General features: G+C 36.8%; 1 protein-coding gene across 1 annotated transcript in view; it reads right to left on the reverse strand.

Annotated features, from left to right (window-relative positions):
• The window catches only part of LOC127412165 (pleckstrin homology domain-containing family H member 2-like), a 66,614-nt gene that overhangs the window by 3,778 nt on the left and 48,995 nt on the right, over positions 1-13,841 (reverse strand). The window contains exons 18-28 of the mRNA XM_051648309.1: positions 12,362-12,470; positions 12,115-12,227; positions 9,573-9,752; positions 9,275-9,372; positions 9,006-9,183; positions 6,841-6,996; positions 6,649-6,746; positions 6,022-6,163; positions 4,253-4,386; positions 4,035-4,164; positions 1-87 (exon numbers count right to left, since the gene is read on the reverse strand). Coding sequence (XP_051504269.1) covers positions 1-87; positions 4,035-4,164; positions 4,253-4,386; positions 6,022-6,163; positions 6,649-6,746; positions 6,841-6,996; positions 9,006-9,183; positions 9,275-9,372; positions 9,573-9,752; positions 12,115-12,227; positions 12,362-12,470 — 1,425 coding nt within the window. The remainder of the gene's footprint in view (positions 88-4,034; positions 4,165-4,252; positions 4,387-6,021; positions 6,164-6,648; positions 6,747-6,840; positions 6,997-9,005; positions 9,184-9,274; positions 9,373-9,572; positions 9,753-12,114; positions 12,228-12,361; positions 12,471-13,841) is intronic.

Raw genomic sequence — 13,841 nt, forward strand, 5'->3', positions numbered from 1 at the left:
TATGGAGTTGAACTCCAGTATGCTGACTCCATCTTCATGCACTGCCATCCACACACTCATGTTCTGCTGTGGAGATGAGGTTACAGGCTACAGGGAGAATGAGAGTGAGCTTAAGAAAAATGAATCCTAGCTTACTGGCTGTTGCATACTTTGCAGTATACCGTATATACAGTATACCAGGATCAGTAATTAAACAGAGCTCAGGGCAACAATACTACTGAAAGTGACACAAATACCCCAGATAATAAAAAATGGAAGGCAAAATGCCTCTGTTATATCTAGATATCAAGTCAAGTCAAAGTTTACCTATATTGCACATTTAAAAGCAACAGTAGTTGACCTAATGTGCTGCACAATTTGAACAACATAAATATATAAACAAATAAAAAATCAAAATGTACATATGAAAAAAAAAAAAAAAAAAAAACTCAATTTGTGTCAAAAGCTAAAGAATAGAGATTAGTTTTTAAGCTTAATGTTTTAATAGAGGGAGACGACCTAATGTGAAAAGGCAGATTCCAGAGCTGTGACAGAAAAAACCTGATCCCCTCTAGATTTACACCTAGTGCGAGGAACAGATAAAAGAAGCTGATCACTTGATCAGCCTAGGAGCAGAGTATGGCTGAAGAAGGCCAGATAAGTATTAGGGAGCAAGACCATGGAGGGCCTTAAAAACAAAGATCAAAAGCTTAAAATCAATCCTAAACTTGACTGGTAGCCAATGAAGAGAGGCTAGTACTGGAGTGATGTGTTCACTTTTCTTGGTTCTTGTTAGAAACCTAGCTGCAGCATTTTGAACCATCTCTACACACAAGAGGGATGATTGGGAGTGGGACAGACCAAAGTAAAGAGAATTACAGTAGTCAAGGTGAGATGAAATCAGTGCATGAACTAACATTTCTACATCCTTTTGAGAGAGAAAAGGTTTAACTTTGGCTATGTTTCTCAAGTGGTAAAAACTACTTTTTATAACGGCACTGATCTATTTTTCGAAATTGAAAGATGAGTCAAATGTAACACCAAGATTTTGAGCAAAGTTATGTACAAATGGCAGCTATTGGACCTAAGTGATTAATAAGCCCAGTAATGGAAACAGGAGAACCTAGAAAAATAACTTCAGTTTTCGTTTCATTAAGCTGTAGAAAATTATTCGCCATCCAGCACTTAACCTTGTCAAGACATTACAAGAAATTTTCAACAGAGCAGCTGCTTTTGGATCTGACTGGAAAATAAAGCTGGGAATCATCCGCATAGCAGTGGTATGAGATGTTATGTTTCTGACAGATGGAGCCCAAGGGAAGCATATATAAAGAAAACAAAAGAGGGCTTAAATTGAACCTTGGGGAACACCACAGGAGATGGTGGCAGTACGAGAAGAAAATTTCCCTATAAAACCTGACAAGTTCTGTCTTTAAGGTAGGAGGCAAACCTCAGAAGATCCAAGCCCTGTATGCCAACCATATGCTCAAGACACTGTTAAGAGTATATTATGATCTGTGGTGTCAAACGCTGCCGAAAGATCCAACAGTATCAAGAAAGCACAAGATCCTGAGTCAAGAGAAAGCAGAATATAATTTGTGACTCTAATCAGAGTGGACTCATTGCTATGTAGTGCTCTAAAACCTGATTGAGGGTGTGTTCACACTTGGCAGGTTTGGTTCGATTAAAACGAACTCTGGTGCGATTGTTCTGTCAGTACAGTTCATTTGAACAAGTGTGAACGCTGCCATCCGAACCTTGGTGCGCACCAAACAAGCGGACCGAGACTCCCTGAATAGTGGGTCTCGTTCCGCTTCCAAACGAACTCTGGTGCGGTTCGATTGATATATGAACGCAACATGGACCAAAAACGTCTAAATGGACCAAAAACAGGAAGTAATTTGCCTAATACTGACCTCAAGCATACCTGGTTCTTCTCATCATAGGAGCTATGTGGCCATTACAGTTCGGTGCAGGCGTCAGAACCGCCGTCAGCCGTCCTTGCAGCATATCTTCGTTTGTGTGTGCAACGGAGGAATTATTAGCTCTTCGTTTGTTCTCAGCTGGTAAAAATACCACCATATATACTTATATTAATCTAACGAGCTCATTTAGCCCAGCAGCCAGCATTGTTTTGGATGTTCAGCAAGTTCTGTCGCAAAATATACATCATAAAAGCTGTCCAATCAGGTTGTGACTTTTTCCTGATGCCTTTTGTTTTGTATCTTTAGGTTTGGTGTTAAAAATGCCAGTGTGAACGCTAAGTGAACCAGGACTAAATGTATCATTTTATTTTTTGGTCCGGACCAAGAGGACCAAGAGAACCGAACTACAAGTGTGAACACACCATAAAATTTATCTTGGAACTTGGGAAAAAAACTACCTTTTCAAGAAGCTTTGAAATGAAGGATATCTTTGATATAGGCCTAAAATTGTGAAGCAAAGTGTAATCAAGATCAGGTTTTTTCAGCAAAGGCTGGACTATGGCATGCTTAAAGCTAACCGGTACCACTCCATTCTCTAAAGAGCTGTTAACTATTGCAGTAACTTCAGAACGAACAGTATCAACAGTATCCTTCATAAGGCTTGGAGGTAGGACATCAAGCTGACAGTTAAAGGGCTTCAGATGTAAAATAAAATAAGAGAGGTGGGATGAGGACACCACTTGAAATTTCATTAAGCAACTAGCTGGTTGTAGCACCTCAGACATCTCAAACTTTGAGGGCAAAACCTAAGATAATGAGTTTTCAAAAATTCAAAATTCAAAAACTGTTCACAAGACTCAGATGTGGCAACAAACTTGGAACTGGTAATAGGGTGTAGGACTGCATTAATGGTACTATAAAGAACCCTAGGCCGAAGTATTTCGATTTTGCCTATTAGATATGGATTTAGTGTTATTATATAGTGTTATATTATACAGTGGAGAGCTGAACATAGGGCCAGGCAATTATTTAAAATGCATTCTTCCACAGCATTTATTGTTCAGATCCAGAATTTATTTCAAATAATTAGATTGCAATATTTGAGTTTGATATGGTTTCAGAAACAATACATCCTCGAGGGACAAATATTATCCATTGATTAAAAAATTTTTTTGATTGCTGTAAACTGCATACTATTTTAAATGTTTTTTTTGGTAAAACAGTATTTAAAGCAATGTGCTGTGTCTATCCAATATTTCACATGCCATGCTACGTTGTTGTCACATGATCTCACTATGCATGTTTAATTAGTGAGTGGGGTCTAGGTATCATTATAGGTATCTAGGTATTGCATTAGAACTATGGCTTCCACCAAAAAGCATGGTTACTAAAATATTATTATAGTAAAATCCTAGTTAATTTGACCCAGATCAAACCTTTCTCTCAACTCCTCGACCTTCACCGTGACCAAATCACTGCGAGGAAATTAATCTATATATTTACACAAGGGCCACAGTTTGTCTTCAGTTTGTGCTTTTCCAACAAACTATTGGAGAGCAAATAGCCAAGATGTGTGGCAGGTGCTATTTACACCTAGTGCAAATAGTCACTTCGATAAATAAAACATAAAATGAGTCAATCAATAAACAGATAACATGTTAAATAAAGTTTCATTTGAATTTTGCTGTATTTATGGACACATTTCATGATTTATTCATTCATTGAAAGATATATTGACATATACTGTATACTGATGCTTTTAATTAAAGATTTATTTATTAATATGGCACACTAAGTCCTCCATACAAAAGCATCACCAAAACAGAACTGAAAAAAATATCAACCAGGTTTGCCAAACACTTCCCCTGTCTTTGATTGGTTAGACCAAGAGATAGTCCCACCCACCCCAAACTAATGGCATTGTTTGAGCCAATGTTGCTATGTCAGGCTGGTTGAAATGCTAAAAAAAACAGAGCCATGTTATGATAGTGCCACTGAGCCACAGTGTGGGGGGCATAAACCTAAAAATGGCTTACTTACAGTTGTCTCTGCGTATTAAACTGGGATAAAAGAAAGTATTCAACAGAAATTTAAAATCGCCGATAACCTTAGAAGAATACCATCTCTCACCTCAGCCTCAAATAGTTTGGCTCCAAAAAAGGACCACTTCCGGGCAACAGTCAGGTAGATTCGTATACACTCTGATGAACTCCGACCCCTCAGAGATGCCCAGCGGGTGGAAAGCCTCTGCAGTAACTGCCTGAGTACATAAGTATGTCACAGGTGTAAAATGATTAAAAATAATTTTGTGTTGATATGACAGTTTGTGTGACTGGAGGCATCTGTACCTCAAGTGTTCCTCGGTGCAGGTGTGTCTGTAATGCTTGGGGTAGAAGCGCTCTAGAACCTGTTTCAGGGTCTGATTAGACTTAGTCTGTGCACCTGGACTAGAGAATGGATGCTCAAAATCCCCAAACTCGACCTGCATGAATAAAAAAAAGAGAGAAGACAATAGCCTGATGTTATATATCTTGCAAAAGGAAATGAAGCCTTTTTTAGGACCATACATTTTTTTGCAATGTGACATTTATATTCATGACAATTAAGCGCATTTCCCCTGCAAATTCTTACTATCATGATGCATCTGGATGTTTTTGATCTTTTTCAAAATTCCATTATTCTCAATAGTGATTCTTAATTATTTTTTTTTTTTTTTTTTTACTGTATTACATTATCTACCGTACCATACTACCTTACACATAACATGAAATAGGTGTTGTGAGAAATCACAAAGTGTCAGGGGAGTGGCTAGGGCTGGGCGATATGGGCAAAAATATTATCACAATATTTATCAATATTTATCACGATATACATTTCATACCATTAATGGGGGAGGAAATGCATTCCACATCTTTGTAAGACCTTAAGAATAAAAGTAAACATAACTTGTTTGTTTACAAGTAAACTGTACAGTGTACACCTTTTAATTTGAAGTCCAAGAAGTAGTATACTCGGTTTAGTATTAAATCCTACATAAGGTGTGTGATCTCGCCAATTTCATCGTCTTCAGCAGATGTTTGACTCCACTGAAAGTCTTTCTTGTGACGTGCCACACTCCAGCTCAGTAGGTGGCAGTAATGCACCATAAGCTGGCTTGTCAATCAGTAATAAACATCACAAGAAGAAACATTTTCTTGCCAGTGTCAAAAAATTAACATATGTGACAGTGCTATGGAAAAACATTTAACTAAATAGTAAATAAATAAACCACAATGGTGTTGATGTCGGAGACGATGTTGTGTTCAGTCGATAGCTGGATTGCGTTGTCAGTGCTTTCTTGTTTGGTACACATCGAAATTGTTTTATCTGGATAGCTAAGCTAGGTGCTAGCTAACAGCTACCTAGCCTCATTATTGGTTTATACTGTGTGACAGGGCAATCGATGTGTCCCAAATGACACGCTATATATGGCCGCTAGCCAGCTAATACTTCCTCATACTTCAGGTTGATTTAATGACTGTGATTCAGTTAGCTAGTTGTGTGTACCGAACTCCTTACGCTTTTAGCGACACGCACCTGATCTGATCGGTTATGTAGAACAGAGTCTAAACATCGGAAATGACTAAAAAAATTATCATCGTTATTGAGGAATTTTTCTAAAAAAAATATTGATATGGTTTTATCGCCCAGATCTAGGTGTGGCTCATGCTTTTTTGGCCAATCAGAAATGATCTCTGCTTTTGAGTCATTTAATAGCTGCATCCGAAAGCTAAGCCAGCTGCCTTGCTGCCTAATCAGTAAGGCTTAACCAACAGCGTTTTTGTATGAATGGACCTCCGTACTTCATCCAGCCAATATGTTCTGATTTGCTATCATGTCTTTGGAGGGCGGGGTTTTGACAAGAGGGTGTATGGTTGAACTTATTTAGTGACTAAGTCTGGTGGATGTTAGCAAAACGGCTGAAATCACTTACAGCACCATTAGGCACAGTAATATTTCTCATTTCTTTATTTTGATTTTGGGGTGCAATATGTCATGGAAGTGTTCTTGACAAGTTTCGTGAGCTTCACATTTTGAAGACTTTAATTAAAACACACACAAGGAGAGCAGCGTATACCTGAGCTAGCAGGGCGGCCATCTCTAGAGCGAGCTCTTTGTTGACAGGGAAGTGACCTGCTGTGATTTCCTCATTTGTCTGATATGCAAAAAGCAAACGCTCTCTCTCAGTCTCTCCTCTTGTCTGCTGGGAGAAGTATAACCTACAGGGAACAAACTAGGAGTTAGATAAAAATTACAGCTTGTTAGAGTTACTTTCTATCCTCTGTTTAAAGGGTTAGTTTACCCAAAAATGAATCATTACCCACCCTTATGTCAACCTGCATGACTTTTGTTCTTCTGTGGAACACAAAATGTGCATTTTTTTAAGAATATGATGGCTGTTCTTTTCCATATAATGAAGACTGGGGCTCCAAACTCCAAAAGGCTTAAAAAAAAAAAAATTTGTCATAAAAGTGATCCGCATGACTCATGCGCTATATTTCAAATCTTCTGAAGCCATTCAGTAGCTTTCTGTAAAACTTTTTTGTCATTGTGGAGAATGAACAGGATATTCTTCAAAAGTTCACATTTTCTTTCCATGGAAAAGTCTTACAGTTTAGAATGTGGGTGAGGGTGAGTAAATGACAGAATTTAAATTTTTTGGTGAACTATTCCTTTAAGAGTAAAGTCCCAATCTACACTTTACCTGTTCTTATACGTGAGTTTGACCGTCCTAGCATTCTCTGATTTGCCTGTGTGCTGCTCCTTCGAGGCCTGCTCCCATTTTGCAATAATGTCACAAATCTGAGGACACACCATGTTGCATTTAAGATAAACTGCTACAAAGGCAGTGCAGTTTCAAGAATAAGTCACTGTTCTGTCTTGGTGTGTGCATGACCTTCAGGTTTCCTTGCAGACAGTGTTCAATGTCTCTACCAGTGGGGTCGTCAGAATAAAGGCTGAAACCAGTTTGACCAGTTTTCCTCATGCCTGTGTCCTGGTTCAGTCGGCTCTGAAACTCCTCCACTGTGGTTGAAGCATCAAAACCAACAACCTGGCACACAAAGGCAGATAAAATTACCGTATTAGATGGTGCTTCACCTACTGATTGCTATGTAATGCATTTTTAGAAGAATAGTTCACCCAAAAATAAAACTTATGTCATTATTTACTCATCCTCATGTCGTTCCAAACCTGTTTGCTGTTATTTTTTTCATGGAACACAAAAGCAGAATTTTGACACATTTTCAATAAGCTCTTTTCCATACAAAGAGATAAAAGCGGGGTGACTCATGAAACTAAGCTTGAACCATGGCAGTGAGGATTTCTTAAATAATTGTAAAATTCTGTTTGGAAATTTAAACACAGTAGGTACCCATAGTGCACATAAAGACTGCAAAGGATTTCATGTTTTATTTTAGATTTTTAAATAATTTTCTGGTTAATTTCTCATTACCACAACAGGTCCAGATTCAAATGGAGGACCAGTTGATGTAGTATGAACAAAATAAATAATATATATATATATATATATATATATATATATATATATATATATATATTTTTTTTAAATAATGTATGTTGTACCCAAGATCCAATAGTAAATACAAATAATAAATTTGATGTGCCAAAATTCACTATCTGCATAACAGAATGAACAAACCTTGTACCCATCAAGCCATTTAACTCTACTACTTCACAAAAATTGTACGTTTCGAAAAGGAAGCAAAAAAGTGAAATTAAGATTTATTCTGCCATGATACACCAGTAAGAGAAGTTAAAAAATGGATACCTAGATGCCGGTCACAAAAAATTTCTTTATGACCTGTTTCCGACACTGCATTCTCATTACCGCAACTTGTACAAAATATGCAAAACATTTAATTTAAATTTATAAATTTTGGCCACTAAATTAGTTTTTAAATACCAATGAAAGATGAAGCAATAATTGTTGGTCTCTTGTAATGGTTGCCCCTATTATTTGTGTTTTTTTTTTTTGTGTTAGGTCACCTCATTACCGCAACATTTTATACTCATTGTGGTAATGAGAAACTATGATGGTAGTAATGATAAATATTAGTTTTTCAGTATTTCAACAGAATTAAATAAATATTTTTGGTTCAATACAAGTTTAGCTCAGTCGACAGCATTTGTGGCATAAGGTTGATTACCACAAAACCATTTCAACTCTTTAAAAAAAAAAAAAAAAATGTGGTTACAGTGAGGCACTTACAATGGAAGTGAATGGGATCCATTTTTGGAGGGTTTAAAGGCAGAAATGTGAAGCTTATGATTTTACAAAACCACACACTAATTCTTCCGTTAAAACTCTTGTATTATTTGAGCTGTGAAGTTGTTTAAATTGATGTTTTTACGATCATTTTTTTTTTGTGTGTTTATGGCGTTATCATGGCAACGAAGTTGTAAAATTGGATATAACTTTACACAGAAAAGGTTATTAAGTGATTTTATCACATTAAAATCATGTTAACATATATTGTTTACATCTTGTGGCTATACTTTCGAAACAGTGAGTATTTGAATGTTTATGGATTGGCCCCATTCACTTCCATTGTAAGTGCCTCCCTGGAACCCAGATTTTTTAAGAAAATGAGGGGCGAGTCCATATAAAGTTTTGTGGTAACTAACATTGTGCCACAAATGCTGTCGATTAAGCTTTACTTGTATTGAACCTGGAATATTCCTTTAAGATGTCATTTGAATGCATTATTAATTATTCATGTATTATATAGTTTTCAAGGTTCTAAAGTTTATGACAAAGGATATGTATTAACATCCATGCAAAATTAAAACACAAATTTTTTGTAATTATGATTAAGTGTTTGGTGTATCAAGTAGTCGACTGATGGTGTTTTTGTGTCCTTTTGGAACTTGACAGACTTGGTAACTATGAAATATCCTTGTATGAAGCTGAAATTCTTCCGAAATCTTCTTTTGTTTTCCCCAGAAAAAATAACATCATACGAGTTTGGAATGACTTAAGAATGAGTGATTTTTAGGTGAACTGTTTCTTTAAATTAGGGCTGTTGTGCATGTGTTAACCTGGTATGTGTTGTTAAGAAAGTGCACGGGCACACTGAAAGGCAAGGAGTGATGGTAAGGGTTTCTAAGTAAGATGGATAGAATCTCCATCCGTGAAGAACGAGCTTTCCGATCTCCTTTCAGCTGTGTCCGCTCCAGTGAGCGCTGGCAATAGATGGCATACTTTCCCACTTCCGTCCTGGGAACAATGCAGAGATTAAGTAACTCTCAGTAGTAGGAAGTGTTTGTTTTCCTGAGAATTGCCTGACAAGTTTGTGTTTCAGATTTACCTTGAATCTGCGTGCCTTTTAAGATGCACCTGCAGAAGCCAAAGAATGTGGTGTGTGGGCAGAAAGAGACCGACACACAGAGCCAGGAACTGCCATCCCTGTGTTGTGAAGGGGAGAGAAATTGTAAAAAAAAAAAAAAAAAAAAAAGTTCCCCTGTGGCCTTGTAAATTGCTCCCAAGTTGGGATACTACACAAAACACAAGCAAACACTCCCCCTTGTGGTTTGTATTCACAGTACAACATTAAAAACTACCCAGAACAAGTGTTCTTTTTTAATATGTGTATATTTTATCATGACCTGTAGGGGCCCAGGCTGTCCATGTGGTTGTCTCTTGCGTGTCTGTTTTATAAGCTGGCAGTAGATTTCATTCTGCAGCTCTGGGTGGGTGAGACACACTTGCAAGGCACACTGAGCCAGAGTCACATGATAATCTATGGCTGGAGTGTCAATGGCCACATTAATGAAGAGCTGACATGTCTGTAAAGAGAATAAGAGTTTTTATAAATTATTTATCTAGGTTCATACCACCATAGGTATTGATGGGGATAAGTCATAATATTCAGATTAGGGGTTTATCAATACAGGTTTTTAAATAGCTGATTCTTAAATCATTACATTTGAATCATAAAATAATCACATTAATGATAATTACAAATCAGTTACATTTTAAATCAGCATAACTTTAAGGCAGTACAACAAATACTATACTACCATGATGTATAAATACTTGGCTATTTAATTACTATATGATATTATATTGAAAATACAGTATATTATATACTGTATATTTCTATATATAAATATCAATTACTTTTGAGTTTTTATAATTCCAATTCTCAATGTTGATTTAAATTAGTATATTTTTTAATAAGCAAAAAAATGACAAGTAGTAAAACACATATTACCATGATGTATTAATACTTTACAAATAATTTAATATACATTACATATGAAAGATACAGTATATTAATTAAAAGCAATACAAATTAAATTAATACATTAAAGGCAATACAACAAGTACTATCAAGATGTATAAATACTGTATAAACTGTATAAATGTAATTAATATAATACATAATATATATATCGATATATCGATTATTCATCAGCACATTATTTTATCAATATATTTTTGAGGCATCAATATATTTACATTAGCCGGCATTTAAATTAAAAGCCTAATTTGCTTGCTTTCCAATTCACTTTCCAATTTCCAAACCTTCTGTTTAACAATTTGGCATAATAGCGTTGGGAGACAACAAGAGGTGATATAACATGTACTGAAGCCGGTCGTGGAAAGGTTCACAGCTATCACACACACAGAGGACGAGCAGATGCAGCGCAGCAATTGGCAGTGTTAAGTTATGAAGGTTTTTGTACATCTTCAAGAATTAACAAAGTGACATTGAGTTTTCAGGTTAGTGTATAAACTGCGCAAACTGAACGATTAGAAATGACAATGTTTATTATGCTATTTCTCTGTATGTAGCCATGAATAGGTCTTTCATTCAAGCTGTCAAACCACAAAAAGACATACTTGTTTGTTTTTTGTTTTTTCTCCCCTTTTCTCCCCAATTTGGCATGCCCAATCTCCAATGCGCTCTAAGTCCTTGTGGTGGCGTAGTGACTCCCCTCAATCCGGGTGGCGGAGGACGACCGTCAATCCGTGCATTTTATCACGTGGCTTGTTGAGCGTGTTACCGTGGAGACGTAGCACATGTGGAGGCTTCACGCTATTCTCCGTGGCATCCACGCACAACTCACCACGTGCCCCACTGTGAGCGAGAACCACACATTATAGCGACCACGAGGAGGTTACCCCATGTGACTCTACCCTCCCTAGCAACCGGGCCAATTTGGTTGCTTAGGAGACATGGCTGGAGTCACTCAGCATGCCCTGGATTCGAACTCCCAACTCAAGGGGTGGTAGTCAGCGTCAACATTCGCTGAGCTACCCAGGCCCACCAAAAAGACATACTTGTAACTGAAAATACATTGTGTAGGCTATATGAAAGATACATATAAACAATATATCATCCAGTGATGACTAGAGTAAATAATCGTTGTCCTTTGATAATGATTTGGGTTGCATTTAATGGAAAACTATGCGAGTTGCGCTTTGTGGCACTGCAGAATTCTGACGCTGAGCGTGGCCGTTGTTTGTGTAACTTCGTCGAAAATATAAATTGTTGTGAATTTTAGAATACACCATGTCGTCTGCCAGACGCGTCCGGTGCGCGACCCCCTTTAATTTACCTTGCCGCTCACACTTTACCAAAGTTTAAAAATATGTATGAAATGTCAAAGACTATTGTGCAACGAGCAGCCTTATTCATATCTGAAAAAATCACGATATATATTGAAAATCATTGGGAAAATCTTCCAATTATCGATGCGTAAAAGGTGTCGATAGGTATTGATGCATTTAATATGAACATAGATATTACAGGTTTCATTTTAATTTAAAAATAAAATTCAAATATAATCTGATCTTTTTAAGATGGTTATTGGATGTTTGTATACATATATGATGCTCAACTTGAACGCTTTGTTTTCGAGATTGCACCTATTGAGCTATTTTCCACCAACAGACCAATGGTGAGTAACGGTTCCAGTAGCATTTACGGACTTTTCAGCAGAGAACCATGCTGGTGGAATGTCTTTTGTGATGTGGTGACTCTCAATTGGTCACTTGATAATTCAGTCCATTCTAATCCAGATTTTGCAGCATCACACTGGAAAAAGAAACCGAAACGGCATGGAACTCTAACAAGACCCAGTGGTTGAAAAGCAGCTTTTCACAGACATAAGTCTGCTTATTGGGATGAAATATCATCACCTTAAAGAGCTTTATGGCTTCAGTCTGTAGAGCCTGTGAGGGTAGTGTGCTGAGTGGAGAGGACAGTCCTTCCTTAGTGAAACACAATGTTGTGTGTCTCCAGATCTGAGACCCTAAAAAAGCACAAGACAAACATAGCCGTTAAACAATTTTTACACTTCTGCAGTTTAGGAAGGGCAGTATACAGGATTCTCCACCACCACCATGAAATATATGAACATAATAATGCCAGCTGTCAGACTGTTACCTGGATCTCCCTCCACATTGAGCAGTGTACCAACCAGCTGCTCAAACTCAGTGCCCACCTGCCCCACTGCAGTGCCCGCTGCCACACACAGATGATACAGCCATGCCGTCTAGAGGAGAGGAACACACACAGACATTCACTAGAATGCATACATGACACACTGCTAACTCACACCAAGTGGTTCAATGGAGCTGAAAGCTCTCAGCTCTCACATACTGTCAATGTCTTGAAATGAAATTCATGCAAATTCAGAATAAATCTTTGGCAGGATGGGTTATCAAATAAATTGTAAGATCAGTGTAGATCCAATTAATACTGATGGAGGACTAAAACAACTGAGTAGAAACATGGGGTGAAACATATATATATTTATATATATATATATTTTTTAAAAATATAATAAAGTAAAAATATATCCAAATGTAACATTATTTATCTGCTTTTAAAATCTGTCTGTCTTTGAGTGTTAAAACAACAATTCAGCCCATTTTTTTTTTCCCACATAAAAAAAGTCAGTTAGTAAATTTGAAAAATAAATAAATAAATCCTTTTACAGGTTTCTGTTTACTACTTAGCAGGAGCACACACTTTTCACTTTGATCATAGTAACAAGTTTGGCAGGAAATATTTAATTTATTTAATGTATGTAATTTGTTGTTGGGTCTTATCTCTTTTTTCTTATCTAAATGTAATTGTTTTTTGTTTTTTTGTGATATATTGAAAATATTTGTTATATTTTATTTAATTAAAAAATTTGAATCTCCCAGCATGCCAAAGTCACACAACATGGTAAACTGCAAATGTATTTTACCCATTTTTTTCTCAGTTCCCAACATGTTTAGTGACAGAAGTAACCTCCCAAAAAATAAAAACTTGCAGAAATATGAGATTATTTCCCCCCATTTAGCAAATCATAGATAAGTACTAAATTGTCAAAAAACAAAAAAAATATGCATGTACTCCGAGATCTAAATTTCAACAAAAAAAAATCAATAAACTTGCTACTTGCTTTCAACAAGAAAGTAAGAGTTTGTGCGCATGTACAATGTGGCAAAATGTATCTACTTTTCCCAAAATTCACCCCAAAACAAAATATGCGTAAACATTTTTATAACCGATGACCTCCTAAAAACACTTTCATGGAGAAAATGAAAATACATTATATCAACAATATCAATGCTTGGTTTATTTTCAGCTTAATGTCTACGGACAGCGTCTGTGCATTAAACAGCTGTCAATAACATAGAAGAACATTGTAAGGCTGGCACCAGGATGTCTACACCCAAAAGGCGCCATTTCCGGTAAAAGTCAAAGAACTCTGCGAGAACCAACGTCATAAAACTCTCACACAGGAGACATCTCCACCTGAGACAACACACCCTACTGAGCAAGGACCATAAAATGCAAATCTCTCTCACATCTGCCCCCTCTCTTCCATACCTCACCTCAGGTCACTTTAGAGTCACCAAAAACGAAGTTA

Source organism: Myxocyprinus asiaticus, chromosome 21, assembly GCF_019703515.2.
Source record: "Myxocyprinus asiaticus isolate MX2 ecotype Aquarium Trade chromosome 21, UBuf_Myxa_2, whole genome shotgun sequence".
NCBI classification, from domain to species: Eukaryota; Metazoa; Chordata; class Actinopteri; order Cypriniformes; family Catostomidae; genus Myxocyprinus; species Myxocyprinus asiaticus.